This window comes from Centropristis striata, chromosome 20 (assembly GCF_030273125.1).
Source record: "Centropristis striata isolate RG_2023a ecotype Rhode Island chromosome 20, C.striata_1.0, whole genome shotgun sequence".
In the NCBI taxonomy this organism is placed as follows: Eukaryota; Metazoa; Chordata; class Actinopteri; order Perciformes; family Serranidae; genus Centropristis; species Centropristis striata.
In genome coordinates, this window is record NC_081536.1 from 15,002,096 (window position 1) to 15,018,364 (window position 16,269).

Here is a 16,269-nt window from a genome sequence, read left to right on the forward strand (position 1 = left end):
TACACCATATATACAGTAATACAGAGGATATTCAACAAAACTGGAACTATTTAATCTAAATTAAAAAAAATGTAAATACAATTTTAGACAAAGTGTGTCATCCCATCCTATATTCACTGCCTTTTTTAAACAATAACAATAAATAATGTCCATTTCATCAATTTCACATATTACAAGTAACCGAGTTCCTACACTATAGAAGACAAATGAAAGTCAATAAGCTTCCTTTAAATGCTAGCCACAAACAGAGGAGAAACATACTTAAAACATGAGCTCCCTACCACTGACCACCAATATTACTCCCATAAAAGTAAGATTGGCTGCAGTAAATAGCTGCTCACCTTCAAACTATTCATGATTCAAGGATTTCATTTGTGCTAAGCTATACCCTGGGGAGCTGGGCTGGATCTGTATGTAAGAATTGCCCCAGAACAGATCTCTCTCACCTTTTCCTCACAATTAGTCACAGCCGCGTGTCAAAAATCGACTGCCTCTGTATGTCACTGTCATCGGCCAAGGCCAAGTCGAGCCGTTTGAGAGGCTGCCCTCCGGAGGACCCCATAGATAGGATCGGAGCGCCGCAGGAAATACCACCAAATCTGACACGCAACACAACACACTCCTCCCTTAAGTCGCACCACTGTTGAGCCCATAAAGTGTGTATTCATATGAAATGTACGACATTCATGGGAAATATTCTCCTGTGATTCTGAGTGTAATTTCTGCCTCCGCTAGGCTTCCCATGGTGATCCAGAATGGCAGCCACAGAGTGCGATATCATTGGTAAGTACACATCACTTAACTCATTGTGCAGTACACTGTTTGTTCAAGTATTCTCTTGTGCCTCAATGGAGTCATACAGAATTGCCCATGTGAGAAAATCACCCGTCTCTCCTGAGGGCCTTTTCTGATTCTTGCTCATGTCCAGTTGTCAGATAAACACACACGCACAAACACACAATCAGCATCTCCACCCCCGGGACCCTTTAGAGAAAAGAAGTAAATGCCAATATTTCCAGGAATTTCCTTTGAAATGTTTGATTGTTCAAGTCGAGCGTGTAAAATCAATGGCTGATGATTTGTGTCATGTTAAGTATGAGCTGTAGGGCCTCAGGGTGTGAACATTAAAATGCCAACATTGCATGTCCTCTGCCATACCATTCTGTATAATTAGTGTATGTTGTCTGCCAAATGAATGTAGTTGCTGTTTTAACGATGTAGCTGAAGCCATAAAAGAGAAAGCGTCTCTTTTAATATCCGTCTGATAACAAGCAGCCATTGGGAAGTATTGTATTTTTCTGTGTAAATATGCTTTTGTGAAAAGAAAATTTAGAGAAAGTGATTCAGGAACAAAGAGTTAAAATTTCACTCAAAAATTGCATCAAACAATGTTTCACTTCAAAACAAAAACAAAACAAAAACATGTTGCATTGTTGTTGTACAATATTTAGCACTGACACTGACAATAATTAATATTCATGAGACTGCGACTTTGCAGCCCCTCAGGATGGTTAAATTAATTATGCTAACAGGGTCATTTAACTGCTTTATTCAAAGCAAGCAATTCTCGTGCAATAAATGACACAATAATTACGCACACAATCTAACAAGAGGACAGTGACAAGTGGAGGAGTGACACACTCATCTCCATAAAGTACAAAGAACACATTTACACACACGCACGCACACACAACAAACAAAAAAAAGAAGTAAAATCCATACAGGCAAGATGAAAGAATAACAAAACCCAGCTAACAGTTTTACATCCGCTGCAGCTTCTCACTCTATGAGTAGTAAATATGATTTGTAACCACGTGTTATTATTTAGCGTTATTCATCTTCTCTGTCAGTGCACACAGAGGGGTAATAGAAATGCCAGCAAGGTGGCTGATTTACTTAGTAAAATTTTCATCTCAAGGCTTGCGAGGCATGATTGGAGTCTGTAAGAGTAACGGGAAATCATGCATTATGTAGGCGAATCTGACACGACCTTGAGACTTCTCAGCACAAGCCATATATTACCATCAGAGCGACCTTCCCATCCCGAAGATACATCTGATGTGTTTAAGGCTGTTTTACAATGCATTAGGAGGGCTTTACATGTGCTGAGCTCACTTTATTTGCTCATACATTTCACAGGAAGAGTTTAGTGTCAGGCTGATGGGGACCATTCACAGTGACTGAGTCACTTGTCGAGACAAATGAGCCCGTGGAAACAGGCCGAGGCGCTGGATAATAAGCATTTCAAAGCAAATTCCCACTTTTCCCTTTTTATTTCCCTTCAATATACAGCACATTTACTATTCAGTGAACCCTTGTTGATTCCAGCTCATCATGTATTCTCACCTGCTGCGATTGATTGACCTGCATCTTGAAGACAGAGAATGGATATAATTTTTCCCACCGAGTGATGGGGCGTCAGGATCAATATTCTCACTGTTGGTTAAGCTTTTGCAACCTTTAGAATATCAGCTCCGATCGATCTCTCTCACATAATTGTCTGTATTTTCAAATCAAATTATTTTTTTCCCTTTTGTAGATCCCAATGACATTTGGAATGCCTCAAGGTCTTGTTATACGACCTACTGAAATACCTGAGGTAAAGGACACAAAACACAGAATCATTAGCATCCTACATTTAATGTCCGTGTCTCCATCTTTCTCCTTCTGACTCCTGCGCTATAAACATGTAGGGAGAGTGAGGCCATTTTGTATTTCCATATAAAAAGCCCCATAATTATAGGGGGGATGAAAACGTTGTTCCCCTTATCAGAGGAAATGATAAGGGAGTACCAGGCTTGTGAAAGAACAGAGTCCATTTTGATATAATTGGCAGTGGAATTATTTATGACATTAATTGCCACATTATCGACTGGCTGTCAGCTCCTGTGTCAGTCTGTCCATCTTTCTTAGCAGAAAGAGCCAGCTCAGCCTGGTGCCCACTGACAAGCTAATTACCACAGCACAACCCTGAATGACAAATGTTACTCATCTAAGACCAGGCCCGGAAATAAGGGCCACTTTCCCCCCTTCAGCTTCTCGGGATCAAGTGAGACAGCAGTGTGCTGCCAAATGTCTTCAGGTGCAGGAGGGAAAGAGTTTGTATGTCAGAGCGATAGAGAGAAAGGGAGGGAGGGAGAGCTTTCTAGAGCCAGGGGGACAGTTAAATCTAAATCTCACCCCATCCTGTTTGCTGCTCTGCTATCAGTGGCCAGTTGTCACTCATAAAGACAAGTCCCTTTTTTCTGCCTCTGCCTCCTTGTAAATTTGCATTAGCTCATGCCAATCAGTCATCAGGCTGTGGGCTGATATGTAGTGACGTCGTGATTGGTCGTTAGTTCCTTTGACAGCGAGTCACACGCTACTGTGGCTTTTGGGGAGGTGAATTGTGCTGTACCATGAATGTAAAATAGAACTCTGAGATTATTAGGTAAGTAAATATATTGCAACATACCCCAAAACAAAAAAAAAGTCATAATTTCAGTTAAAGATAAATACTGAACATACTTTATTGCAATTGTGTACTGGAATGAATTTAAACAAGACTTATATTTCCAAAGATAACAGCAATTACAGCAATTTTCCTGGATCAGTGTCACCATTTTTTTCTTTCAATAGGTTTACCATTTTATATACATCGCAGGACAACCATGAGTTTGAATGAAAAAAACATATTTTCTATGTGGATTGTGCATCAATTTTGCACTGCTGACTACTTTTAGTCATGGTACTCTTGAACAGTGGCGGTTCTACACAGGGGCCTACAGGGGCCACTGCCCCTGTGAAGTAGCCCTTGGCCCCTGCTGTGGCCCCTGTGTCAAATTAATAATAAAATTATCAATTTATAACGATGAACAACGGAAAAATTCTTACCTATTTTCTGTTCAAACAATATCTCATTGTACACAAAATGAACCCAGAATGTGTACATTGTATCATAGTTTAATTGTGCAATAAAAGCTTTCAAAATAAAAGAAAGTAATGGACAAAAATGAGAAATGTCATTGTCGTACAAAAATAATTGTTATTGTTGGTAAGTCTCATTGTTTCAATCAATGTATTTGTATCTTTCCAAATATATTTAAATGGGATTTTTAAATAAGCTAAAATAAAGGTTTTGAATGCTTAAATATAATCTTTGCCATTTTTCAATGTTCCCCTCTGATTAAACACTGGCCCCTCCTTGCCCCCACAGTAAAACTGGTCTAGAACCGCCACTGCTCTTGAAAGAATATTTAACTTTATTATGCATAATACATACAATGCATTACATTGCTATTACATTCTAAAAATTGAAACGGAGAAAAAAAAGAATTAATATAAATAAAATAGCTAAAATTTAAATCAGAATGTTCAGTATCAGTCAATTGCTGACATTAAAATAAAAAAACAATATAAAATAATCAAATAAAAAATACACCATATCAAATTACCCCAAGTAACTTCTGTTTTCTGGATTATATGTCCTGTAAAAGAGGTTTTCGTACAACAAATCCGTCAATAACAATAGATACTGATATGTCTGTGATAGGTTAGTCTGCCTCTAGTATGTAATATGAAATCAAATGACAAATCAGCCTTCTATAAAAATCCAGCTGTGTTTCACTGAAGCACACAGAAAATAAAGTACATAGACATACGTTATTTATTTCCCTATTTTTTGATTACATACACACACACACACACACACACACACTGTTGCTAGTAGAGCCTGCAGGGCTACTATAGCAGAATGTCACTGATCTGCTCGGATGAAGTGGCGTGCCATTTGTTCAGCCAGGAAGTTCCCAAGGAGCAGCATCAGTGACGGAGCTGAGGGTCAAAGAGGGCATCGCCTACAGGTACATAGCTGTGGCTCACACCTTAATTAATCTACTGTCCATGATGCCTGGCATCCCATTCATCCCCTCACATGTGCAAAGGCGCATGTCAAGCATATGTCAACCCGCTCTGGCACTCCCCGCCTATCCCATAATGCAGTTTGTGTTGGTGTGGCAGCTCAGGATGCGTCCCTGACGAGGATAGGAAGTGACACACACCAAACTCGGTGTGTCCCCCAGCCAGCTCTGGTGGCTCGGGGCCTGTCAATTCCAGCTCTGTCAGTGGCACTGGCTCAATGGCAGTGCCTGTGACACATGTCACAAAGTTTTAAATGTCTGCTCTTTTCAGCAGGATGGCTGGGCGCGCGCCGCAGCCAGGGGAAGGATGACATTTTGTGTCGTGCGGGGGGGAACTTGTTGTGGCTCCCCTCTTCCTACCTCCTCCGGCTGTCAGCCCCAGTTTCCTCTGAGCATATCAAAACACGGACAAATAAACCTTGTCATTTTGAAACGCCGGCACTAGTGACCAGGCTCCTGAACGGCATGTCAGCTGGAATATGGTCACACAGTCCTGTAGGAAGTGATGTATAAACTCAGGAAAGACAGCATGCTACTCTCACATGCACACAATCTTTAAGCTAATAGAAATGAGAAATAAACAGACAGAGTGTACAAACATTGCATGAGGCTATCTCTGACCTTTCCTTCATCTGTCTGTGGATGATTGACGTGCAGGACTGAAGCTCAACATGGGTTCTTTCAAATCCCAAATACAGCAAGTGTCTCCTCTCAATCTTGCCATGCTTTATCAGCTTTTTCACCTCTAAAGTAAGCAATGTAATAAAGCCCCATGACCTGAAAGATGTATCAGTTGTAATGAGCAGGGCTACTATAGTGCTGATTGGTTGTTTTGGATGTACAGTAGTGTTAAAAATAATAGCAGTCCAATGTGACTAACCAGATTAATCCATGTTTTTAGTATATGTTTTATTGCTACATGGCAAACAAGGTACCAGTAGGTGCAGTAGATTCTCAGAAAACCAACAAGACCCAGCATTCGTGATATGCACGCTCTTAAGGCTGTGCAATTGGGCAAATAGTTTAAAGGGGTGTGTTCAAAAAAAATAGCAGTGTCTGCCGTTGACTTTACAAACTCAAACTATTTTGTAAAACCTTTTTTGTTTCTAGGATTTAGCAATCCTGTGAATCACTAAACTAATATTAAATTGTATGACCACAGTTTTTTTATAACTGCTTCACACCTTTCAGCTGTTATTCCACTCCAAGATTCTTTAACAACATTCCACAATTCATTTACATTTCTTGGTTTTGCTTCAGAAACAGCATTTTTTGATGTCACCCCACAAGTTCTCAATTGGATTAAGGTCCGGGGATTGGGCTGGCCACTCCATAACATCAATGTTGTTGGTTTGGAACCAAGATTTTGCTGGTTTAATAGTGTGTTTGGGGTCATGGTCTTGTTGAAACACCCATTTCAAGGGCATGTCCTCTTCAGCATAAGGCAACATGACCTCTTCAAGTATTTTGACATATGCAAACTGATCCATGATCCCTGGTATGAGATAAATAGGCCCAACACCATAGTAGGAGAAACATGCCCATATCATGATGCTGCACCACCATGCTTCACTGTCTTCACTGTGTACTGCGGCTTGAATTCAGAGTTTGGGGCTCGTCTCACAAGCTGTCTGCGGCCCTTGGACCCCAAAATGAACAAATTTACTCTCATCAGTCCACAAAATGTTCCTCCATTTCTCTTTAGGCCAGTTGATGTGTTCTTTGGCAAATTGTAACCTCTTCTGCATATGCCTTTTTTTTAACAGAGGGACTTTGCGGGGGATTCTTGTAAATAGATTAGCTGAGCTCATTGGCTGAGCCTTTGCCATTCTGCTTATTCTTCCATCCATTTTGATGGTTGTCTTCCGTTTTCTGCCACGTGTCTCTGGTTTTGCTCTCCATTTTAAAGCATTGGGGATCATTTTAGCTGAACAGCCTATAATTGTTTGCACCTCTTTATAAGTTTTCCCCTCTCCAATCAACTTTTTAATCAAAGTACACTGTTCTTCTGAACAACGACCCATTTTCCTCAGGCTTTCAAGGAGAAATGCATGTTCAACAAGTGCTGTCTTCATCCTTATATAGAGGCCACCTGATTCACACCTGTTGTTTCACAAAATTGATTACCTCACTGATTGAATGCCACACTGCTATTATTTTGAACACATCCCTTTCAACTAACTGCCCAAATGCACAGCCTTAAGAGCGTGCATATCACGAATGCTGGGTCTTGTTGTTTTTCTGATATTCTACTGCACCTACTGGTACCTTGTTTGCCATGTAGCAATAAAAAAATACACCGAAAACCTGGATCTGGTTAATCACATTGGACTGCTATTATTTTGAACACTACTGTATAGGCTTTATATGGGAAAAATAATATGAATGTGATGGATATAATCATTAGGACAACAGGGTATTTTGGTAACAGACGGGACCACAATACTTTAAACTCTGCATCAATTTGACAAGAGGCAATGTTAGTTAAACCCTTTTAATCACTTGAAGACATACAGCTAATACGATTTTATATCAGATCAGCTATCACATCATTTCTGTCAACATTTCAGATTCAGAGCATTGAATACAATGCTAAAAGATTTATAAAGCATTTTACTGTAGGATTAAAAATCCTATGGGTGGTCATAAAAGTAGTATAAAATGTAAACATCAAGAAAAACAGTGCATGTGTTTATAACTTTAGTGACAATATTCTATTAGATGCAAGAAGATTATGTCTAATACTTTGCAGTGCATCACAATGCAATGCAAATAATAAAGAGAGTATTTCAGTCAGAAGTAGTCACCTTGGAGACACAAAGTTGGGAAAAAGAAGAAAATGGCACCATAATACAGAATGAAACACCTGGAATGTTTACTTTGTTGCACTTCTGTTCTTCATTAAAGCTACAGCAGTATTGGAATGTTTTTGACATTAAAAGATACTTTTGATACCTATCTACATACACACTTGATTGCTCAGATATCATATCAGACATGTCTGATTTGTCTTTCTATTCTAAGAGACACAATGATAAAAAAAATCATTCAGTAGAAGTCATTGAAACAAAAGAAGAAAAAGCATTCTGCAGTCTGATAAAACCTAAACAAGACAGACGGATCATGCCTCACGCTTGGACTAAAAATCTTAGGATTGTTTAACCAGGCTGTTTAAACCTTCTGTCAAACTCTTTGCAATGTCTTAATGTTTTAAACAGCAGTTATGTGTGTGAGTGTACGTGTGTGTGTAGAAGAGAGAGAAAGAGAGAGAGAGATGAGTCTATGTCAGGCCCCAGGTGTGTGACCGTCACCCCTTTCACCCTTGATTAGTGGCAGTAGTGGACGGGTGATCCATCATGGCTGTCAAAGAAAAGGATGCAATTGGCTGGGTGTGTTTGTCACTGACTGTGTGGAAGAGAACAGAAGAGAGAGAAAGAGAGATAGAGAGAGAGAGAGAGAGAGAGAGAGAGAGAGAGAGAGAGAGAGAGAGACTGTCCTTGCGTGTGTGTGTGTGTGTCTGGAGTTGTGCAGTTGCTGATGCTTAGAGGCAATCATGTCAGTGGGAGTGTCATCTCTGACTCTGTCTCTGAGCTGGAAACAGGACGGCAGAGGCAGACCCAGCTCAGCAGAGGTGGCCATAACTATGGGGCTGGAATATAAACTTTAAAAAAAAAAAACCCATTCCTCTTACATAACAAAAAATATTTTTTTCAAGTGGGGGATCAGTGACTCAAACATCACCAGTGGTTTTAATAAATACAAGATTGATTTGATCCTCTTTCCGTCTGTTAACATCCCTTGTCACTCATGGCTTTGTGGCTGAGCAGCTGTCCATCAGAGTTGGTCGTTTCGGATGAATCTGTTGCCTTCTGAGTGCTTGCCGTAGTAGACGTAGCGACACTTGGCGAAAACCCCTAAAAACAGATTCACAGAGTCATGTGAGTTATGGGTCATGCTTTTAGTTATATTCATTATTACAACTGAGAAAAAACAATCAATTTGAATGCACTGGTCCCTTTTTCAAGTGAGATTAGTCCTGTATATGTGAGAATGATTTAATTTTATTTCATTATTTCAGTAATAGCCTGATAACTAACAACTTGCGCTACACCCATGAGCAATTTCTTGATTACAGACATTAGTGTCATATTCATATTTACAATTGCAGCATTTCAGTTATAGATGAGCAGCAGTGTTTCCAACCAGTGGGGCAAGACTCTCAAACTGATATCACCACATACTGATACCAATGAGGGTTTCAAGAGATTTGTTTTATATTTTATGAGGTGCTCATAACTCATAATTTGTTTGCTTCAGTGAGGAATGTTCAATGCAAACAAAACCGTTGTTTGTTTACTACTGAACAGAAACTCCACAGGGTAGCTTTAAATGGTAGGACTGAACTGTAGGGGATGAGAGGTGTTGCTGGGAAGGCTGAGCATCTTGTTCCAGAGAAAGACCAGTGTGGCCTCGGGGCAGAGTCCTGACAGCAACACACTCACAGCCACCCACGTTCACCCACAGCCCCAAAAACTAACACACTGACCCATCACAGCAAGCAATTATTCAATTATCAGCAGGTATGGTATTTATTTATGTGCATGTAATAGGCTTATAAAACACACTAAGTAATACAGATCAATTTTTAGAGTTGAGGGTTTGCAAAAGTATATCACCTGTAAATATCTCCAGATGTATCACTGCTTCTAAGAAATTGTTGTCATACCAAAATTATGACTTTGGTATGATAATGATACAATACTGCAGCAAAAACCATAAAACATTAGGAAATGTATTGGAATTATAGATGACAGAACACAAAACTTAAAATCCTTCTAACTTTGTCAGTACATTTGGTTGGAAATAAGAGCCACGCTGTTATTTTCATTGTTTTGACTTCTGCTAATACAGATACCAGCTCTGGGCTGGCACTGTGCAGTAAGAAATCAGTTCCTGACCTGCTTTAATCTTCTTTACAACTTTATTTGTTGATTCCATCCTTCTGGGTATTGCTAGCAAAATCCTGGGACCCACAGTTTATTTTTTGACCACAGCAAAGTTAAAACCACTCGCTCCCGCAGGATCCTGATTCCAGTGAAGTTCTCTGAAACAGAGCGCTGAGCGAAACTATCAGGAAAAAGCCTACGGCTCTTTTTTAAACAGTGTTATTGCTAAAGTACTGGTACTAATAAAATGAGGTATTGTATAGTTTTGAAAGGCAGGGTATTGTGATAACTTTATAGTATCGGTATAGCAGAATGAGAAGCTTAAATTAAGCCTAGGTGAGCTCGTTTAAAGAAATCATTTAGCCAGTATCCTGAAAAAGAAGCCACATGCCCTGAATGCAGCTCAGAGCATGAATCCAAGATGGCCGGCAGTGGTTTCTTATTGTAGTGAGGTGTTGTTGTCCAGCGAGAGGGCTGCCCAGAGCCTCTGCCTCTGATGTCACAGCATTCCCACCGCCACTTGATGAATGTGGCGGGCTGCGGCTAGGTGTCACCTCTCACCAAATGAGGCAAGGACAAGTGGCATTAGTGCTGTCAATGATCCTCTGACAGCAGAACAGACACAGCTTTCGCCAGGCTTTTTAAATAGACATCAAGTGTATTATAGAAGGAGGTTTGGGGGGGCTGGGCAGGAGACAGGGCAGAAAAGGAGAGACTTATGGGAGAGGCGGTGTCGCAGAGGGATGAGGGCTGCTCCAAGCACTAAGTCCAATCACATAATCCAAAGAGACATTGTCAAGGGCGGGGAGAGAATGGCAAGCAAGTGACAGAAAGCAGAGACGGGGACAGAGATACTGGTGCCATATTAGTGCCAAGCATATTCTGATGCCACCCTCAATTCTAACCAAACCTGACACATCGCTCTCGTTCCCCCACTCTCTCTGACTCTTCAAAGTAGGCTCTACCGAGTCACACACACACATGCGCACATATACAGTACACAGACGCACACAAAAAACGCACACACCAGTCCCTCGCAGCAGTAGTGGGTGTTCTGTCAGGCGGAGGAGCAGTACAGCAGCAGCAGCAGCAGCGGCAGCAGCCCACAGGCCCGAGGACAAGCTCAGTCAATCTAAATCTGGACTTTGTAGTGGAGCAGTGCTCATTTCCCCTCATAGCCCAGCTACTTGAGGTGATCCAAACACTGAAGTGTGAGGAGCTGTCACCTCCGATAAAATCCGGGACCAGCTCCATGCCTGCCTGCTCCCCCGGTGTGTGAGGGGTACATATACGTGTGTGTGTGTGCATGTGTGTGTGTGCTTCCCTGACAGTGAGGAGGTTTTGGTGGGTGGGTGGGGGGCGAATTCCAGCTGCCGTGATTTGCCTGGGGATATAGGTGCCACGGCTGGAGACTGGGCTTGACACCACAGGACTTGGGGTGTCTCACAGCGCTCTGATCACATGGGCGCCGGGGCCTTTCACATATTCACAGCTTACCCGGCGAGAAACTCACTCTCTCCAGGAGTGGGGCCCTTAAAGAGATTACCCCACTGAGGTACCAGAACCAAGACTCCTATAAGACATTACCTAGAGGGGATATATTTGTAGGTTGCAACCAAAGCCTTTCAGAGATAACCTTCACAGCTGAAGGAACTAAAGCTAAAGGCCCCTCAAGCCTTCACACTCTGCTGAGCTCGTCACTAGCCCGTGGGGACTGAGAAGGATTGGAGGAAACACATTCTGAAATTCTCCAGCACCAATCAGAAAGCTCTGGCGATGTGTGACCTGTAACTCTCCAACAGCGCTTTAAATAAAAAGCTATATCTGTGATCAAAGGAGAAGAGGGAGAGTAAATTAAGGGAAGAAGCAGAACAAAGAACAGACATGAAGTCTGTTTCCCAGCGGGTGAAAAAATGCAGTGTGTGTCTTAATTTTCTGCCGAACCTGGCTCAAGCTCTGGATACATTACAGCACTATATTAAACAGTATGTTTTGTGCATAAACACATTCCAGATCGCTGCGTTCCCTTCACAGCGAGAGCTTGCTCTTATTATGAGAGAAACCAGGAGAAAGATGGGGTGGTTGGAGACACAGAAGGGAATAACTAAGCCAAACTCACTCTTACATAACGCCTTCTGAGGCCATGCTCGTGCCTGTGGGGTTCCGCCTGATGAACTGATACTTAATAACAAGTGGTACAGTGCCAAACCCAGTAGTCTACAACATCCTCTGTGTATTCTAAACCATGGATGAGCACACTTGAATCAACACCCACACTCTCCTCCACCATATACACATTATCGCAATCCCATACACACTTTTATCTCATGCACACAAACATAGCACACAGTGAGAACAGTGGGAGCAGCCATTAAAGTGACAGATTAAGAAAGTGATGTGGAGGCTACTGTTTCCATCATGCCCTGGTGGAGGAACAATCAGGCCTTTGTTCTGCATAATATGTCACGTAGCACCTTGTTGTTTTTAAGGGGAGTAGCTAACCCTCTTGTCTTTATTAAAACGCCGTACAGTCTGTATCTTGTATCTTCCTCTTGGTGAATGTTGCAGTGTAAGTTCATTGTCAGACAGTCTGGTCTTTTCAGAGCTGATTACCCAAAGCATGTGTCCTCTCTACGGGGGCTTGATGGGCCATTCTGCCACAGTGTGAGTAAACCAGCTGTACAAAGCCTCCTATGTACTGTGCTCAAATATCAAATCAACACATATGGTAACAAAAGTTTTTTTTTTTACCTCCTTTCTTGTTAATGTATATTTTTTTCCACATAAAGTATAAGGCCATAAAACCCATCCCTGCAGGTTCTGACAAATGTGCAATCTGTTATACTTAATTGCCTTGTTGTACAAATTCACCATGATATATAACTGCAAGTTTAAAAGTTGATGAACAATATAGTGTCAGTCAGAAGTTCCTGATATTTCAAGGTAGCTGCAGCAGTCTCATGGTCTTGCTTCTGTTGGATATAGTTCATGTACCGAAGACATTGCAATTTGTGCAGAAACTACACCAAAGGGACTGTCTCCTGAGTATCTTACATGGCTGTGTATAGGCAAGAATATTATAAGACATATTATTATACAGACTTTAGATTCAATATATTGCTATATATTGGGATACTGTAAAGCCTGATTTCCACCGATCGCGTTACAGTCGCAGAACGGCTGCGCCGCGCTCGCCATTGCTGATCGCTGCCACTCTAATCAATGAGAGCATTTCCATCGGGCGCGCTGCGAAACATTTCAGCAACGTCTCAGCCGCGGCTCTCCGCGAGCATTAGGTAGCATTTCTATTTTCTCCGCGAGCCGCTGCTAAACCTCGTAAATCTCAACAGAGCAGATCGCACCAGACAGGAATTCCGAATCAACGTAATACACTTCCGCCCCCTTTCAAAATAAAACACAATACACAGTTCATGCAGCCTAAAACTACTTCACATCAACATCAGATCAGCAATCAATCAATCAATCAATCAAAGGATCTCAGAGGATCTGCGACACGGACGACAAGAGACTGATTGTTAAAGTGGAACAGCATACAATCATTTATGACACAACACATTGTTTTTATAAGGATAGATGGTCAGATCAACAGATCTTCCATGTCAGAGAAGCAAAGTAAGCTGTTGGTTGTTGTTGTTTACTTTATACACAAAGTTTATCACGGGATCTCGCGGTCTCCCGTATGTTCAGGATTATCGCGTGTTCTCGTTATCTCGCGTGTATACGGCTGGCTCGCTATGCTGCCGTTCCGCAGCCGTAGTGCGCCCGGTGTGAATTGACGTCGGGCAGAAGACGGAGCAAAACCGCGGCAGAGCCGTTCTGCGGCCGTAACGCGCCCGGTTGAAATCCCCAGTAAAGAGCTTCTGGTTGCAGCTAAAAAACCTTACTGCTTTGCTTGTTGTGCAGTCCAGTGTTCGCCTTTGTAGGTCAAGTATTTCTGGGAGAAGGGTCGCACTTGTTTTAATGCCAGGTGGCTTAAAAGGGGCGTAACAAAAGTAGTGACCTATAGCAAACTTAAAGAGCCAAAGGACAGCTGATTAACTGTTTATGCCAATTAGTAAAAGATGTTACCTACAACAAAAAGGCATATAACTTATGAACGGATCAATGTACAATGAACCACTGCGGAAGAGTTCTGCTACCCAACCAGAAACTGATCTACGAGAGCAGGTACGGGCTGGGTTCAGGTCTCAGTTTAGACTCTCTCAAACTGTGATGTGGCACATCAACAGCATCAACATTTGATAGTATGGAGATGACAGTCTATATGAAATGCATGAAGAAACTCCAAAAGTAACACAAAATAAATGTTCATGTTGAGTTTTTTAAGGTTATTTTTTTTAAATTCATGTAAATCAGTACAACTAGGGCTTCTGTTTGAGATTCCTAGCCATATCAACTCACAAAGCCCACTTCAATACTCCGCATTTAATCAGCAGACACACAATTGTGCATGTGCGTATGCACGCACGCACACGCACGCACACGCACACACACACACACACACACACACACACACATACACAGAGAGAGAGAGAGGAAGGGAGAGAGAGAGAGGGAGAGGGAGATGGAGTGGGTTTAATGATTGTTCCCTGCATAAAATCAGCTTGACTCTTTTCAAGGGCCATCAATATGTCACAGAAAGACACATCCGACGGATGTAGCTTTTAACATCAAGGTTATCTATTCTCGGCATGAATCCACTCCCACCACTCCTAGTTTCTCGTACTGTCTCCTTCTCATATCTCTCCTCCCCTCGCCTCTCAACTGCTTCCACTCAGTCTTTCTCTTTCTCTACACTCTTTACTCTTTTATTTGCTCTCTTTGATTCCTCTCGTCCGCTCTCAGTATTTTTCGCCTCCTCTGCTTTTTCGTCCCACCCTGTAGTTTGGCCACTTAGCCGACAATTCCATCAGTACTGCCATCCATCAGGGGAAAAACGCAATGAGAAAAAAAGCCAATTAACAAGGCAATTACACTTTCTGTATTATCTCCAAGGGCTGAAATAACACTGCTGGGCAGGTGGGGGATGGGGTCAGATGGAGCTGGGGGCAAGCATCCATAAGAGTTGGTGCGAGAGTGACTTATGAGCTTGGGGCGTAGGCTGCTGTGAGCCAGGGCTATTATTGTGGACACGATCCATCTCCGGCTGTCCTTTTATCAGTTCAGCCCAACGTCATGAGATGGAGTCGCCACCTCCTCTCTATAGGGAGGCCTGCAGATAGATAACCCCCCTGCGTCCCATAAACCAACAGCCAGTGGACTGTGATTCAGCCCACTGAGAGGCGGGCTGGCACACACAGCACATTGCCACAGAGAGAAATTAGATTGTTTCACTTAGTATTGGTATGCTGGGTAAGTGTGTGAGTGTTTACAGGTTTGCTTATTTGTATTTTTTTTCTTGAATGCACCTTTAAAATATTAGTCTCATATAAGTCAAATAGGTCTCAAATAGATTATGGAAATATGCAGTGGGTCTATGCTTGGTTTCACAGGCCAGTCAAATGCCCAATGAAATCAATTATGTGAAAAAGCTGGACTTAATTTGGCCAAAAGATGTCAGCAGGAATGCAATGTAATGCCATGTTAATGTAATACATTCACACCAGCAGTGTATTTCCACATGATACCCAGCTGCTTCTAAACAGTAAAATGCACTACAGAAACACAGACATAAACTGTAAAAACTGACTGAACTTGTTCCCCAAATGTTGTCTTTGTAAGAACAAAGTTGGCAGTTTATCATTCTTTTCTTCTTGCAGGGGAAGAGTTATTGAAGTGGCACTGTTTCTATTGTGTTGAAAGATTGTGGTGAAATGTGAAGCTGTATTTGGGTCATAAAATGAACTATAATACCACATGTGGTGGTGTTGTGACATTTCTGTTGTGGCGATTGTGTCTTTCTTGGAAAAGAGATTTTAATCTAAATTAGACAAAAAAAAGCTTAAATATAAAATAAATAAAAATCATTAAAAATGGTAGTGTGTTTGAGAAGGAGAGAGAGTACCAAAAATAAATAAATAAATGGATAAAAAATAGATCAAGAGGGACTTAAGTAAAACATATTGATGGCACCATCATGAGGACCATCTTATTATCATTTTTATGATGCACATTTCTCATAAAAGAAATGACGGCCTAATATGACATGAAACTAAATCCTTACTCTAATACACTCCTCAGTCAATTAGTTAACCATGCTAACAGCGGAGGTGTCACTCGTCTCTCTTGGGTCTCAAACAAAACTCCTGCGCTCAACTTTGAAAATTAAACTGACAGTTGTCCTCTTCCAATAAAAAATATTTAGTGCATTAAACATAAATAGCTGTCATTATGATGCATGCCCTGGGCTCAGGCCTTCCCTGTTTCCCTCCTGGCTGTTTACTGCGGCCAAACAACTGCAGCGC

The 16,269-nt window shown here is 41.6% G+C and overlaps 1 protein-coding gene across 1 annotated transcript in view; it reads right to left on the reverse strand.

Annotated features, from left to right (window-relative positions):
* Nucleotides 1–7,378: 7,378 nt before the first annotated feature.
* The window catches only part of lrmda (leucine rich melanocyte differentiation associated), a 215,992-nt gene continuing 207,101 nt past the window's right edge, over nt 7,379–16,269 (reverse strand). Inside the window, exon 7 of the mRNA XM_059358831.1 lies at nt 7,379–8,812. Within this exon, the coding sequence (XP_059214814.1) occupies nt 8,733–8,812 (80 nt within the window). The 3' untranslated portion in view covers nt 7,379–8,732. The remainder of the gene's footprint in view (nt 8,813–16,269) is intronic.